Raw genomic sequence first — 17591 nt, 5'->3', positions numbered from 1 at the left:
GTGCGTAGAAGTAGGAAAGGAGCAGAAAGTTTTTCGACCTACCCATAATACTTATACAAAGAGAGAACAGTTTATTCCCTCCAGGAGTGTAAGAAAGAAGATTATTGCATGTACAACACGAGTGTAATTATCGTTATAAACCACGATTATTATTTAAATAAAGACTGTGATACATGTACACTTCCTGTATTCATAAACCGGACAGACTAATGTAAATAATGACAAACTCAGGATAACTAGTGTACACGAGGCCTGGTAGTTTCCCCAGGAGTGTCACAGTCATAATACGTTCACTTTCCACCCTACGTTCTCACAGAGAAGGGACGTGGGAAAGCAGATAGATAACCACAGTCTACCACAGTCAGTCAAAATCCCTCAAAACTCCAGTCAAAACACATCAAAGTTTCATCTTCTCTCTTGATCTATGAAAGTATGTTTTTAAAGCTCACACCTGTGTAATAATACATTATCGATGTAAATAGTAAAATAATCAATTAACAAGTGAGAGTCTTAACTTACAGAGGTCTAATTCACCATCGAACTCGAAAACAGTAAAGACTAGTCTGAACAAAAGAACAATAGAATAAAAGAATCTGCAAAAGGCCTTTTGGTCAAAACAAGCAAGTTCCTATTTATATCCACCCAAACATATTCATATATAATATCTGATCTACCCTTGTAGCAATCCATATATTCCTCGTATATTATGTTACCCTATTCTTTGTTCCATAAATGAACCTCCGCTCTCGTAAACAATTACTAGGAGCAAGATTAGCAAGCAGCGCTACATCACTACCCTCTAGCATCATAAAAGAGCTTGAGGTCAGACGTAAATTACACCACAAGTATCAAGGCCACTCCACGAATTTGCAAGGGCGGGACTCAGCAACTGCAATGAACACGAGAGTCGACCTGTGATGAGGTACTGACTCAGGTCACGTCAGCTCTGGTATAATAATTCGCCAGGGAGAAGGGGGGTTCTTTAAATGCTCGGGAAGCCTGGCTAACCTTCAATGACAGCTGTCGACGAAATATCGCCAGCACGAAATATGACCGTAGAGTCACATTTTACGAGGTTATTATGATTTAATTCCAGGAACACTGTGGGGTGTGAGGGGGGTCAGAAAGTGCCTGAGCACAGTGATTGTAGAGTGAAGCCAGTCTTTTCTTGGGTAGTAGGCTCATTTATTATTATCATTATTATTTATTAATTATTATTATGATTGAGGATAATATATATATATATATATATATATATATATATGTATATATATATATATATATATATATATATATATATATATATATATATATATATATATATATATATATATATATATATATAATATTATTTTTTAAGACTCAGCAAGGATGACTGGCTGTGACAGCGGACCTGCTTTCTCCATCTGAGTGCAGAGTGTACGTCAAAAGTGCTTAGCTCCCTCTAGCTCTCGGGAGAAATATTTATCTCACTTATATTATTTATTTTATATATATATATATATATATATATATATATATATATATATATATATATATATATATATATATATATATAAATGTGTGTGAGTGTGTGGTGTGTGTATTTCTTTGTTTCTCAATTTCTTGCTGAATCTCTCTCTCTCTCTCTCTCTCTCTCTCTCTCTCTCTCTCTCTCTCTCTCTCTCTCTCTCTCTCTCTCTCTCTATCATAAATATATATGAAATTCCTTTTATCTTAAATTCTAATCGTTTACAGTATATTAATGTAATTTTCAAGTAATATTAATTAAGATTATATGAGAATTTTATGAATTTACTCAGATGCTTAGAACTTGGTTGAAAAATATGAAACTCACTCTCACCGAGTCAATTGTTATGCATTTGGATTAGTTTAAATTGCTGTTAAAGCTTTGATGAAGTGCATTGTAACCGGCTGCAATATTAAAGTTATTCCATGCAATATTGCAGCCGGTTCCTGTGTAAGTTAATATGCACGAAATATGTAAATTACATATATATATATATATATATATATATATATATATATATATATATATATATATATATATATATATATATATATTTATGGTATTAAAGCTTATATTAAAGCTTAAACTTAAATTTTTCCCCCGCCACATGAACCTACCGTAACATTTGAATCCATCTTACTGTTTACTGTATAAGAAGCGGGGAGAGTATTTTATTATCTGCAAGTTTTCCATTTGAAATTATTATGAATATTCTAAACAAAACAAAATAAAAAATCATGACTCTAAATTCCACGTAAAAGTAATTAAAATTAATAATTACTAACAAGTAGTATTGCAAGGACGAGATATTAATAATAATTTATTATCGGTTAGCCAATATTTAGCTTTTTATGAAAATAATGCTTTCATATTTGTTTAGAAATCAATTAGAGTCTATGTGTGTAGGCGCAGTGTCAATATGTTTCTGTGTGCGTGTGTCAGTGTGTTTGTGCGCATGTGTCAGTGTGTCTGTGGTATACCGTATATTGGCGTTAATATTCGATGTAAATATTTGTATTATTGAACAGAAGTCGACACAAGGTTATAGGCATGTGACTATAATCTTGTGTGTATTCACAGTACACCCAAATCCACACTTTCCCGCAAACGAAAACACACAAACCGGCTCACTCAAGTAACCCACAAGGAAGTCAAGATAGAAGTAACACCTTCAACATCTCAGATAACCAGACACAGCCCCGCTTCTGTGCCAGGTAAGTCCACTACGGGCTCGCCACACCCCGGGCTACTTGGAATTTTTGTTCCATGTAGCTGAATCTAAAACAACAACAACACAGCTAACGTAGTATTTAACTTTCTCCCTTCTTGCCTGGTCTCAGGAGGCGAGACAGAGTTTGACTGGTCCTCATGGTGGAGTTATGACGGAATTTCTGGCCCCGGGTTTTGGGGGATCATCAACCGGCGTTGGAGGCTATGCAGTGATGGTCGCCGGCAATCCCCCGTAGGACCTGGCCACTTCCTCCATCGTCTTCGACCACACTCTCTCCAGCCTGGTGCTCGCTTCTCACAAGGTAGGCTAAATTCTCTCTCATCAGATCTGTTTTCCCATATCACACCCACTTTTGTTGATACATCTTGCATTTCACAATGTAAATCTCTCTTTCTCTCTCTCTCTCTCTCTCTCTCTCTCTCTCTCTCTCTCTCTCTCTCTCTCTCTCTCTCTCTCTCTCTTTGAAATATATTTTTCTTCCCGGAATAAAGTTATCTGTTAAGGTAGTAGAGTATATCAGTTTTGCATTTGTTAACTGAGATTATCTATCTCTATTAAACTGACTATTATAGTTAATCTCAACCCCTATAGGAATTCTATATTACAAGGAAGCCATTTTGACGTATTTATATATCTCATTATTACGTCTATTTCTGGCGCTGTTGTCGCCCGTCTTCCATACAGCTGGACGGAACGCTCACCAACACTGGCTTTGGTTTGCGGTGGACGGTTGAGAGCAGCCAGGTGTGGCAGGTCTCCGGGGGACCTCTCCACTACACCCACACCTTGACCCACGCCGTCCTCAGGTGGTCCAACGCCGCCCGCACAACCCACACTCTCGGCTCTGAGCACAGCATCCAAGGCCAGATGTTCCCTGCTGAGGTGAGTACAGCCTTGCATGCCTCTACTTCAGCTATCCAGTGTAGTTTGTTTGGCTTGATGTCGTATCAGTATCCGAGGGATGAGTTAGGCTATGTTACAACATACACAATGGCACTGGTAAACACACTCGCACAAACTTGAGAGGTCGGCAGAAGAAAGTGACAGTTCGATCCTGCAGGCACAAATAGGCGAGTATACCCACCGCACGCGGCGATTACATCTCGTCATGCGATCCAAAGCCAAGAAAAACTCTGTGATATTCGTGCACCATCTTACGTGTGTGGTTTACGGATAGGGTCACTGACAATGTCACACTAGGTCACTGACTAGGTCAGACCAGATCACTTCAAAGGCCACACCAGGCCACTGACGAGGGTCACACCAGGTCACTGACCAGGTCACACCTCGAGCGACATTCCGTAAATGTTGAATTATTTGCCTCACAGTTTCTGTCTTATCTTCCATGACGTGAGATTTGGAATCGATCAGATGACCTAAAAAGAATACTCTTTTTCTTGCAAAACAATATTAATTTTTTGTTGAAACTGCAGAAGTGGGCACACACATGCAAATACACACAATACACAACACACATACACATACAGTACACACACAGTGTGTACAGTACACAGTGGGTGTCACAACAAACACATGTCAACAAACAGAAAACCTTCTAAGTGAGATCTATCACATAGACACAAATCCCTGGAAACAAACGATACAAAAACCAAACACAGACAGATACAGACACACAATACAGACTCACGATCAGTCATGGAACGGTCATACACAACATATCAGGCTGCAAGAGACTGCCCATCACACTAAGAAATACTGAGCGGCCACCGTGCAAGGGAGTATCCATAATTATTTTCAATTTTTCTTTCTGCGCGCGCGAGGAAGAGAGAGAGAGAGAGAGAGAGAGAGAGAGAGAGAGAGAGAGAGAGAGAGAGAGAGAGAGAGAGAGAGAGAGAGAGAGAGAGAGAGAGAGAGAGAGAGAAGGATATTACCTAGGATATAAACAACACTGAAAATGCATCTTGTATACATTTCAACAAAAACATCCATTGACATATATACTGCTGTTGCATATTACTTGCGTTTCGCTATCTTGCAGAAATATTGCTAATAGTGCACTCTTTCTCAATATATAAATATTTTAGCGTCAACTCTCCCAGTCGATATCGTCGTTATATCTTACCTGCAATTGCCATATGTACGATGATCTTGCATCACTGTTACATACTTATTCTTGCAGTAACCGTGCATTATAAATCATAACTAGGGGACTCGTGCTTAAGCAATTGCGATTCAGGGATATTTGTCGTCTAATTTAAAACAAACGTAAGTAATCAAATCATTCGGGGAGTCAATATTACCTCCTCTTGCGAAGCTTCTACAGAATCAAGTGTTGGCATGGAAGTCAGTGATATATTTGTGATATTTTCGTGATATATTGTGATATATTGTGATATATATATATATGCAGCGACATAGGCAGGTTTCTGTTATATATATCTACCATAAGACCTAATAATACGGTATAATAGATATACGGTATAATGGACGGTATAACCGATATACCGTCCTATTATAAGACCTAAGCAGAAGACTTTATCATATAACATATACAACATGCACCATGGTGCAAAAAATGAGATGCATTAGTAGACAGAAAGTGTTGACCAAATTACTCCTACACAAAATATGGCAGGTATCTTCATGTTTCGTTTCACTGTCGCTCACTAATTGATTTGCTTTTAATCAAGCAAAATAATAATAATACAGGAACATAGTGTAATAGAGAAGGACAATACTGCAACAACGCAACGTCTTCAAACACGAAAGAAGATATAAGAAAGTTGGGAAAATTGTGAAATTTCCATTGACAATTGCAACACATTGACCAGAGACACTAGTTTGCGGTTCATTTATACTAGTTGAATAAATAATCAACAGCTTATTTGCAGTCTCCATTAAGTTTAAGGTACCGTTCAAGTTAATAGATACAAATGGAATACGTTGAGATTCAGAAAAGATCTGGGTATATATTAGTTTGAAAATAGGGTTGTTGATTTATGGAACAAATTTTCTGGTAATAAAATTAGACATTGGATCGCTGGATTGTTTCACGCGTAGGTTTATATATATATATATATATATATATATATATATATATATATATATATATATATATATATATATATATATATATATATATATATATATATATATATATATATATATATATATATATATATATATATATATATATATATATATATATATATATATATATATATATATATATATATATGTATACGAATGAATTTAGTGAATATAAATAGAAGCTTCTTTGTATGTCCAAAAGGCCTTCTGCAGCTTCTTATGTTATGTTCTTAAGTTATACAACGTTGTAAAGCTGGGCTTGGTTACTTAGACACCGTCGTATGAGTTCTTTCCCTGCTGTCAAGAAAGATGGGAGTGAGAGATTTGCAGAAGAGATAACGGCGCAGCTACCAGAGTTTTCTTGTGGTTCCTAAGCCCAGCGCCCATTGTGGAGTCGTCTGGTAGAGGAACGCTGGCTCTGGTAGCGTCCCAGTGCGTCTGTGGCTTACAAGAATGGGAGTCACAGAGCCAGGAGGCGGACTCAGGCCGGAACCACTGTCAGCACGATCCTCCTTCAGATTACTTTGTCGGAAGAATCGACCGATGTGGGAAGTGACCTGAGGGCGGACTACACACGTATTATCCCGCGTGCGCGCGTGCACACACACGCACACACACCACACACACGCACACACACACACACACACACACACACACACACACACACACACACACACACACACACACACACACACACACACACACGCACACACACACACACACACACACACACACACACACAGTTTCATGTGTAGATATGACAGAGTTCAATAAGCTCAGGAATCTGTACACCAGTAGATTGACAGTTGAGAGGCGGCACCAAAGAGCCGAAGTTCAACCCTCTCAGGACTACTAGATGAGCACATGTAACTAGGCGAGCACACACAGTGCACTTCTGGTAGCAGTAAGGTGATGGAAGCCACCTCCATTCACAGCTTCAAGAATAAGTACACAAACCATAAGTAGCTATTTAGTACAAAAGTACTAAATCTTCGGTTAGGTATAAATGCAACAAATAACGATGAAGCAGGTCCAAAAACCTAGATCTCGATCCCCGGTGAAGCCCAGTTAGGTAGGCAGAGTTAGGTAAAGACATGCACACTATTTGCTTCCATGTTTCATGTAACTGCCATAACAAGCAATTCACATACAGCTACGTTAATAACTAGGAATGACGGGAACATGGACGTTTGATAAACAATTAGATTAATATTAAGTGGATTCTTTGTTAATTGTTCTTCTGTTAATTATTGCTGGCCAGAGATAGGTCACGAGAAACATGACCGTTCGTGACTAAGACCACCGAGTCTCTTCGGTGTCAAACACAACCCTGCGTGACTGAGACCACCGGGGCTCTTCGGTGTCAAACACAGCCCTTCGTGACTGAGACCACCGGGTCTCTACGGTGTTAAACACAGCCTTTCGTGACTGAGACCACCGGGTCTCTACGGTGTTAAACACAGCCTTTCGTGACTGAGACCACCGGGTCTCTACGGTGTCAAACACTGCCCTTCGTGACTGAGACCACCGGGTCTCTACGGTGTCAAACACTGCCTTTCGTGACTGAGACCACCGGGTGGTCTCAGCGCCATCACATACTGATGTCATCCTTTCACCTGGATGCCTTAAAGGTTATTATTATTTTGAGCAGTCTTTTTATGTGGTGAAGATCCGGGTATAGAGAGCCATTCCGGAGGATCTAAGCTCTTTCCTTCACTCTTTGAGATTACATTCTCTCTCCTCAGCTTACTTCTTCCTCAAGACCTCCTATATCCAAGGATAAATTTGGCATTTGATGGAGATCTGGCTGCAGTTATGCAATAGATTTTATCCGGCAACATTTAAGCTAGTGTTTGCTAACTTTCTGATTTTATTTTAGTTTAAACTTACAACGTCAATTAATCAAAATATTTTAAGAAAAAAGGTGAATTAAATATTTGTTCCCGTTGTTTAATTGTTTACGGTGTTTATAGTTTGGACGAGGAGATGAAATACTACTGGCTACCTGGCTGGTATCCCAGGTAGGTTAAAAGGCAGATATTCATTAAACAACTTTTGAATGGGGACTACTAGACTACAGTACCAACACTAGCAGGGACGCAGATGACTGCTGTAAGCTACCTCCCAATCTGTCTTATTCTCTGATCTCACTTTTCCTCTTTTCTATCTTCTTCAGATCATTAAATTTTTCCCCTAGGACTGCACCGATGGATGTCGAAGACGTGGGGTCCTTGACGTTATGTGTCGTCAACTAACTTGAGGCGTCTGATAGAGTTGACCTTAAGACATCTATGATGGCTTGATTGATTGATGAGATGATTTCACATTTAGATGGACTGAGGATGAGTCTCAGGCCATCTCCCACAGAGTTCACCGGAGAGAAATGAGCCATTAGTTTCCATATAACATTGCTTCTGAAGCAGAGAGAAACGGAGGCAGACACAAACATAGCGGTCGAAACATGAAGAAGGATTGTCAGAAATGCAAAAAGAGACACAGACACAGACACAGGTTCAAAAACCTTATTATATACAGATAGAAGAGAAATATTGACAGGGTCAGACATAAAAGCGGGTAGTGAATTAGATATAGAGAAACAGAGATGCAGAAGTAATGTAGAAAACACAAAGATTGATAAATAGAAAATCGGAGTCAAATAATGACCGAGCTAGAATTAAACAGACTCCGTGAGAGATAGAAATAAACAAGGAGGTAGAGAAACAGAGATATACAGAGGAACAGAAACAGAGACGAAAAACAGGAATACAGACTGAAAGAAAAAAGAGATTCAAAAATTTAGAAAAATAGGAAAACAATGACAAAGAAATAGATAAATAGGTACGCAAGAGACAGAGGTCCAGAGAGAGACAATTTAGCTAAACCTTAGAGACAAAGAAGGAACGAGGGAGACAGACACACGAGAGGAGATTGTGACAGTGAGAGGATACATAACTCCCCAGGGAAGGCCACGTTCACTCAACAGCGAGTGTGATTCACTCTATCACTGCCTCGGTAATTTGTACGTGAGAGGCCAAGGTAGTGTTTCCCCTGGATGGGTGATTTGTCAAGCAGCCAGCTCAATTCTCATTCTCTCTCTCTCTCTCTCTCTCTCTCTCTCTCTCTCTCTCTCTCTCTCTCTCTCTCTCTCTCTCTCTCTCTCTCTCTCTCTCTCTCTCTCTCTCTTCGCCATCCGACCCTTCTATCCAATCTCTCCCCCTCCTACTACACACATACATGCCAGGTAATATATTGCGGGCAGAAAACAAAGCCACAGTTCATGGAACGAAATCAAAGTGATGTTGAAATTATTATGGAGAAAGCTAGAATCAGTACTTGTAAAGTAATGCAAAACATTTGTAACTTTGATCAATGGTTATCATCCTGTATTAGGTAAGACCCACTACAGCTGATTCCAATGACTTCAAGTTTCACAGCTTATTTTTATAAGCTGTGAAAAAGACATTTATTGGGAATGTTATATTAATTTAATTTACTTGTTAAAAATTCGAGCAATGGTCATGTTTAAGATAACACACACACACACACTCACACACACACACACACACACTCACACACACACACACACACACACACACACACACACACACACACACACACACACACACATTAGTAGTTAGTAACAGTTGTTTGAGTGACAGTTGAGAGGTGGGCCGAAAGAGCAGAGCTCAACCCCCGCAAGCATTCCTATGTGAATACACACACACGCAAACATTCAACATGCGATTAAGTCCGAGAAGAATTAAATGATTTCCACGCCGTGGGTATATTCTGTTGCTGTTGTGACGAGACCTGTTTCCTTGTTTCGTGAATCTGAATGACGCAATGCCGGTTAAAGGACGCAACAGTTCACGTAACGCAATCCCGACTGAGTGTCGCTATATCTCCTTTGATTGCCAACTGACGCAAACTCCGTTCAGTGACACATGACGCAAACCCCGTTGAGTGACGCTAGACTCAACTCCGCTCCGAGAAAACGCACAAACCTGACTCTCGCTAAATATTTTCTGGATTTTGCTATCAATGTTTTATAGAGCATTTGCATACTGGACAGCGAGAGTCTATTTCGTGAGAGTGGTCGAGATTGTGGTACTACCATCTAGGGGGGGGGACACAGGTGTACATGTATCACTCAACATGAGTACATATGAGTGTACTGTAAGCATGCGTGTGCTCGCAAATGAGAATTTAAACTCAGCAAATGCAAGAACTGGGTACAGCATAATGCTCATTTGTTCACTCAAAGCAAGATGACAAATGAATGCAGAACATACTGTCATACGAATACTGAAGAGGTTTTCAAACGAATGACGAATAAACATAAAAAAACATTGGTGGTATTGCCAGCAACAATATTGGCGGCAGTTTTATCAGCAAATTCAACATTTTCAGCAGCAATAACATTAGCAGCAGCGGTGGCAGCAGCTAGTCAGCATGAAAAGGAGCAGTTAGTAACATGAGGCGGAGCAGCATCATCAGTAGCAGCAGCAAGCAGGCAGCATATAATAGCAGCCACAGCAGCACAGAGCCGGTTGGGACGACTCAGTAAATTAAAGATAATAGTCATTGATCCGCTGGAGTAAACTCTCATCTTAACTTATTCTTGTTTTCCTCCGCAACTCATGAAAAATGTAAACACCACAGGGTCCCAACACACGCACACAGACTCATGTTCATACCAATCCTCACACACACACACACACACACACACACACACACACACACACACACACACACACACACACACACACACACACACACATACACACACACACAGTGTCAGAGTGGTTGACAAATGGAATGCATTAGGCAGCGATGTGGTGGAGGCTGACTCCATACACAGTTTCAAGTGTAGATATGATAGAGCCCGATAGGCTCAGGAATCTGTACACCTGTTGATTGACGGTTGAGAGGCGGGACCAAAGAGCCAGAGCTCAACCCCCGCAAACACAACTAGGTGAGTACACACACACACACACACACACACACACACAGTCCCGCGTTCCATAGTATCTCATCATCTAACTTCGACCATCTATAATCCCATGTGCTACCCGGACACCAAACCTCTGCAAGACACGACACAACACATAGGGACGCCGAGTAAATGCGTTGCGTGCTTTCTCGCCCATTCGTGCCCCAAAACATTCCCTTTCTTATATATAACAAATTTAAGTGTCGCTTTACTAGAGGGGAAAGAGAGGTAAGAAGGTCTGTTAAATGTGTCTCTTGATTTGTATCATGGAGCGAAAGTCTTAAATTGAGAGATAGAGGAAGGTAAACGGTGAGTTAAACCTTCTGTTTCTACCATAGGGTGCTTATACGAGGGGTAAGGGCACCCCCTAAGGCTAGGGAAAGTCGAGCCTTATACGAGGATTAGTCAGGATTTATATGAAGGAAAATAAGGCCAAACACGAGGGAAAGTCAGGCCTAATTTGAGGGAAAGTCAAAGAGAAATGAGGCGCTAAACATAGGTCAACCTTTATTAAATTTCAGTGCTTCCTTTTAAATTGAGTGACTGGCTTTCATTTAATCATCTCGAATTTGTTTATGTGATCGCTTCCATTCATATGAATTCACGTTTTAATTACAAGTTCCTCTCTTCCTTTTTCTAAAGTCTTAATTTAATTTGACCACTTGAAAGTGAGCGCCTCACTTTCATTTGAGTTCCTCCCTTGCCATTGGCAGCCCGTAGGTCAATTCTGAGCTGGCAAATACATCACCAGAAATTCTTCTTCGTCTCCTGTTCATTACTTCAGCAGCCAGTATCGTCGGTAATACTCTGCAGGAAAAAATCAGAAGAGGTCTCTTTTTGTTTGTCGGTCCGTTCAATCTGGCGTCCACCAGTCGCATCGCAGACTGGAATGAATCCTGCCCAAAGTTTTAGAAGAGCGGTCATTGATACAGTTCCCGTGGAGCCTTCCCTGGAAGGTCTACTCAAGAACGCTGAGTTCAATTGAGATTAGTGATGATTACATTGTGCGTTCGTGTGTGTGTGTATCTGAAAAGCTAGAGAGAGAGAGAGAGAGAGAGAGAGAGAGAGAGAGAGAGAGAGAGAGAGAGAGAGAGAGAGAGAGAGAGAGAGAGAGAGAGAGAGAGACAAAGAGAGAGAGAGAAGAGGTAGAAAACTAGGAAAACAGAAAAGAAAGGATGAAGATTATATGATCAACTTCACAAAACTAAACCATCGAGAATCTGTCAGAGACTAGACGTAGACGAGCTTTTGGAATAGAAACCGATGACCTACTAATACATGATAGTAGTTTCCTGGATACGCTAGTCCGAAGAAAGTTAGGTGTATCATGTGGCCCCGCCTCTCCACCGTCAATCTACTGGTGTACTGATTCCTGAGCTCCTCGAGCTCTATCATATCTACATTTGAAACTGTGTATGGAGTCAGTCTCCACAACATTACTTCCTAGTGCATTCCATTTACTAACTACTCTGACACTGAATAGGTTCATTGTAATGTCTCTGTGGCTCATTTGGGTCCTCAGCTTCCACCTGTGTCCCCTTGTGTGTGTACCACCCGTGTTAAATAATTCATACTTTTCTACCCTGTCAATTTCCTTGAGAATTTTGTATGTTGTGTTCATGTCTCACCGAGCTCTTCTGTCGTCCAGCAACGTGAGGCGCAGTTCACACAGCCTTTCCTCGTAATCCATGCCTCTTAGTTCTGGGACTAGCCTAGTGGCATACCTCTGAACTTTTTCCAGCTTCGTCTTGTGCTTCGCAAGGTACGGGCTCCATGCTGGGGCTGCATACTCGAGGATTGGAGTATGTGTGTGTGTGTGTGTGTGTGTGTGTGTGTGTGTGTGTGTGTGTGTGTGTGTGTGTGTGTGTGTGTGTGTGTGTGTGTGTGTGTGTGTGTGTAGGTGTGTGTGTGTATGTAGGTGTGTGTGTGTGTGTGTGTGTGTGTGTGTGTGTGTGTGTGTGTGTGTGTGTGTGTGTGTGTGTGTGTGTGTGTGTGTGTGTGTGTGTCTGTTTGTGAAGTCACCTATGTACATTTACCAACAAGTATCTGAAGGAAACGACGTTGGGCACCTGGGTCTCGTTTCACCCCGATTGCACACGAGTTTGATTACCTGGACCCATAAGACGCTTTGGCCTTTTTTTTTTTTACACTTGACGCACCTATTCACGTAACAGTAAATAGTCAAAGCTCTTGTGGGTCGAATCCTGAGGGATGGTCAGTCGATGACCATAGTCTTGAGACATCATATTAACCTCTTTTGCTTGTGATGGAAGCCAATAAAATGGATGTGGGGGAGCTTTTTGCCCACTTATGGCAATGTGAGTAGGATATATGTACCACTTTCATCAACCACTGTCACACTGTTGAAATTTCCTGTTATAATTTTTTGGTGCATTTTGCTACCATCGTGATCCAAAATATTCTCAAAATATAAATCTCTTATAACCTTGACATGATCTGATAGATTATCATGAACGGGCAGACTGTCATATTCTGACACAGTAATTGCTAAAGCACCAACAACAATATCAGCTACAACAGTTACAACAACACAGAATTATTAACAAGGGTCAATACAAACAACAACCACAGCAATAAACAATAATATGAGACAAAAACACGGAACAAACAATAGTATTTCATTCACCTGGGCTATAGAAGGCTCGAACCGGTGACCCCATGAGTGTGAGGCCGAAGTTCTATTGACCGAGCTATTGAGTAACCTTAAACAATAGTCTTTTTTTAAACAATAGTATTGTTTGACAGCGACATAATAACTGCCTGTGACGGTCGACTCTCACTCTTTCTCACTCAAACCGCTTCACTGTTTCTCACTGAATCTGTTGCTCCATAAACTATTTTGATGCCCCATCTTCCCCCAACTGAGACTGTGGTTTCCCTGCCCCCCCCACCCCTCACTGAGTCTCTGGTTTACCTGCCCGCAGGGAACCCAACATTAAAACGTTGGAAACATCCAATATTAAAAACGGGATGTTGTAAAAATAGTGTAAGTACAGCTCTGAACTTAAATATACTGCAAATGTATAAAGCTATTTTCAATTGTTATAGAAGAAATGGTTTGTTTAGGTTATGTTTAGTTAGGTTAGGTTAAGCTTGAGTATATTTAACAAGGTTTAATTTGAAATGGCTACTTTAAATTTGGCTTGATTAGATTAGGTATAGTTAGGATAGATTAGGTTAAATTATGATAAATATAGTTAAGCAAGGTTTTGTTTGTACATACTATCACATGTTGCGGTAAGTTGAGTTTTGCACTATAAAATATAGGGGACGCAACTTCCTGAAGAAGAGAGAGAGAGAGAGAGAGAGAGAGAGAGAGAGAGAGAGAGAGAGAGAGAGAGAGAGAGAGAGAGAGAGAGAGAGAGAGAGAGAGAGCGGAAGAATCTCACAAGGGTCTAGTATCTCGTAGTATTATTTTAACCGGTTTACACACCTCGCCGTCCTCCCATGTACTCATTCCGTTAAGAACAGACGCGGCAGAAGAGAAGGCGTCAGTAACGACATATTGAAACACCTCTCGTCAGTATTGAAGCCTTTGGCGGGCGGCAACCAACGACGAACTACCAATTCGCTTGAGTGCTTCTAAAAGGCTCCACTGGAGCTGACGTTGCTGGTGTGAGACGCGATGTTCTGCATTCAAGTGATCACAGCTAATCCCGACGCTTTACTTATGTACATGTGTGTCGACCCCATTTGAAAAATGAGAGTTAGTCTCAGATTTTACCAATGTAGTAACCAACTTTTAATAAAAACTGTGTTTATCTCTCTCTCTCTCTCTCTCTCTCTCTCTCTCTCTCTCTCTCTCTCTCTCTCTCTCTCTCTATATATATATATATATATATATATATATATATATATATATATATATATATATATATATATATATATATATATATTAATCCTCTACCTCTTCTGTTTCGCCTGCTCCTATTATTTTTACTTGGAGTGATTGTTGTTATTCTCCAGACGTGCCACCACCACAGCACAACAACACACTGGGAGGGAAGGGGAGAAGGGGGGAGAGAACACATTAAAGAACGGAATTACGAACTTGAGCAAGACTTAGAGCTGGGGTATTACCTATATTCTCTCTCTCTCTCTCTCTCTCTCTCTCTCTCTCTCTCTCTCTCTCTCTCTCTCTCTCTCTCTCTCTCTCTCTCTCTCTCTCTCTCTCTCTCTCAAACATTTCTTCTTCCCTTAAATTTTCCTTCTCTCAGTTTTCTTTTCCTTACTTCTTCAACCGTATCCTTCACTTTCGTATCCCTCTCTTTCGACTTTATTTCCTCTCCACTTTGTCTTTCCCGCGCTTCCTATTATTCTCCTCTTCTCTTCCCTGTCCTCTTACATCCTTCTTCCCCCCCCCCTTCAGTTGTCATCCTCTCTATCTACCAACTCTCTCAGTTTCTTCTCTACTATCATGCTTCCCACTTTATGCCCTCTTTATTCCTTCCCATCCGTTTTCGTTCTAACATTTCGACCTCTTTTATCATCATTTCTGTCTCGCTGCCGGCCTCTTCCTGCCTCTCCTGGCCTCTTCCGGCGTCTAACTGCCTCACTCGACCTTTCCCGGTCTCTCCCTGCCTCTTGAGGCATCTTCCTGTATCTCCTAGTCTCTTCCTCTCTCTCTCTCGGTCTCTCCCTGCCTCTTTCGACCTATCCAGGCTTCGCACCTGTCCCTCCCGGCCTCTTTCTACCTCTTCGCGTCTGTTCTGATCCCTCCCAACCTCTTCCGGTCTCTTCTGGCCTCTCCTGACATCTAGCGGCCTTTTCGGACATTTAGCGGCCTCTCCTGACATCCAGCGGCCTCTCTTGACATCTAGCGGCCTCCCCTGACATCTAGTGGCCTCTCCTGACATCTAGTGGCCTCTCCTGACATCTAGTGGCCTTCCCTGGCATCTACCGGCTTCTCCTGACACCTACCGGCCTCTTCTGACACCTAGCGGCCTCTCCTGACATCTAGCGGCCTCTCCTGACACCTAGCGGCCTCTCCTGACCTCTCCTTAGCACCAAAGTCAATGTTTACCTGAAGAATCTCAGACACTGGATGCGGCAGCACAGACTGCAACGGTAAATATCCAGGGCTCATTATGGTAACAAGATCCGGCTAAGTATCCCACCACTCGCCTGATTGCCAACTTGACCACTAGTCGGAGCATTGTCCGGTATTGGAGGAGCATTTTAGTATCAGAAGAGCATTGTAAGCATTGTATATATCGACGTTAAAAGATAATTTTTATCTAAAGACGAGCATAGGGAGGAATATTTTTACATCAGAGGATGAGTGTTAAAGTATTATAATATAAAAAAGCATTATGAGGAGCAGTTCTCTGTTATATAAACATGGTGATGGTCAGTTTTGTTCCTGAAGACCATCCCAGTGCCAAAAGAGCATTTTAAGAAGCATTATGGCAACATTAAAGGGTTTTAAAGAACATTTTAGGACCATCGTATGAGTGTGAAGAGTATTTTTGTCAGTTGAAGGACAATTCCAGATGAGCATTTTGAAGATCATTCTTCGACTCGACGAGCATCATAGTACAAGAAATACATCACAACGTAAGATGAGCATTGTTGAAACATTAAAAGATCAGAAAGTCATTTTATGGAGAACACACACACACACACACACACATGCATTTATATATACAAACCCTTCAGGTCAAATAGTGTTTGCCAAGTTTATTGTCGTATTTGGGAGTAAAGGCTGTGTTTACCATCGTCTGTCCCTAATGGTGCAGTTTCACTTTTTGAGGCAATATTTGAGATGCGGAAATTGGTTGTGGAGACGCAGGGCAGAGATGGGGGCAGGAGAGGGAGAGTGGGAACCCAGCAGAAATGTACAGAACTTGGCTGAGGAAGGGGGCCATAAGACTGCATGAGTGTACATTGACGTTCACGGGAATACATAACATTGTATTCATTCCAATGTACTAACATAAGCATGAGAACTCGTGGAAGTACATTGGAGTACATGGGAGAAAATTAATGTACTTGCTTAACATAGCGGAAGACGTCTTCTTAGGTTTATCTTATATGTAGGTTTTTTGTATTACACGACGTCCTATTTGGGTTATCTAAATATTAGATAGAGGAATTCTGGATAGAAAAGCAGAAGGCCCTCTTCCTACTCTCTGACTCACACTGACAGCAGGATAACAGTTGAAGAGATTCCAGTACCATGTCGTGAAAAATGGAATGACAATTTAACCGAGAAACAAGAATACTCAATCACATTGCAGTACTTCTACTGCCCGTTGATATTTTCACTTCAGCTACTACTACAACACAACAAAAAACGACAGCAATGGCCATTTAGCTGAACAAACACACTTCAGCATATTAACAAATGAGAAAATATAAATTTCAACAAATATATATATATATACATATATATACCGTTATCTAAACTGATTGCTAACCAAATTGCAAAAATTGCCGAGGCAAAAAAATAATTGCAGATTCAATTAATATTGCAGGAACCACTTGGCACATATTCTTGTATTGGACGAAGATCCCTGGATTTGCAGACGATGAGTCACAATAACGTGGCTGAATATATGATGACCAAACCCACACATCAGAAAATGGAGGAACGACGACGTTTCGGTCCGTCGTGCACCATTATCAAGTCGTGACTTGGTAATTGTCCAGGACGGACCGAAACGTCGTCGTCTCTTCATTTTCTGATGTGTGGTCTGGTCATCATATCTCGATTTGGTTTTGTATTTTTATTAAAAAGACTTTCGCTCTTCGATGACAGCGTAAAGTTTGTCTAAGCTGAGTCA

General features: G+C 40.9%; 1 protein-coding gene across 1 annotated transcript in view; it reads left to right on the top strand.

Moving 5' to 3' along the window:
* Positions 1 to 17591, top strand: part of LOC123756578 (carbonic anhydrase-related protein 10) — an 88615-nt gene that overhangs the window by 13291 nt on the left and 57733 nt on the right. Inside the window, 4 exon segments of the mRNA XM_069330872.1 lie at positions 2591 to 2724; positions 2851 to 2975; positions 2977 to 3042; positions 3426 to 3623. Coding sequence (XP_069186973.1) covers positions 2591 to 2724; positions 2851 to 2975; positions 2977 to 3042; positions 3426 to 3623 — 523 coding nt within the window.

Source organism: Procambarus clarkii, chromosome 25, assembly GCF_040958095.1.
Source record: "Procambarus clarkii isolate CNS0578487 chromosome 25, FALCON_Pclarkii_2.0, whole genome shotgun sequence".
Lineage (NCBI taxonomy): Eukaryota > Metazoa > Arthropoda > Malacostraca > Decapoda > Cambaridae > Procambarus > Procambarus clarkii.
Note: the sequence above shows the minus strand (reverse complement) of the source record. Positions and strands in the feature narration are given on the sequence as shown.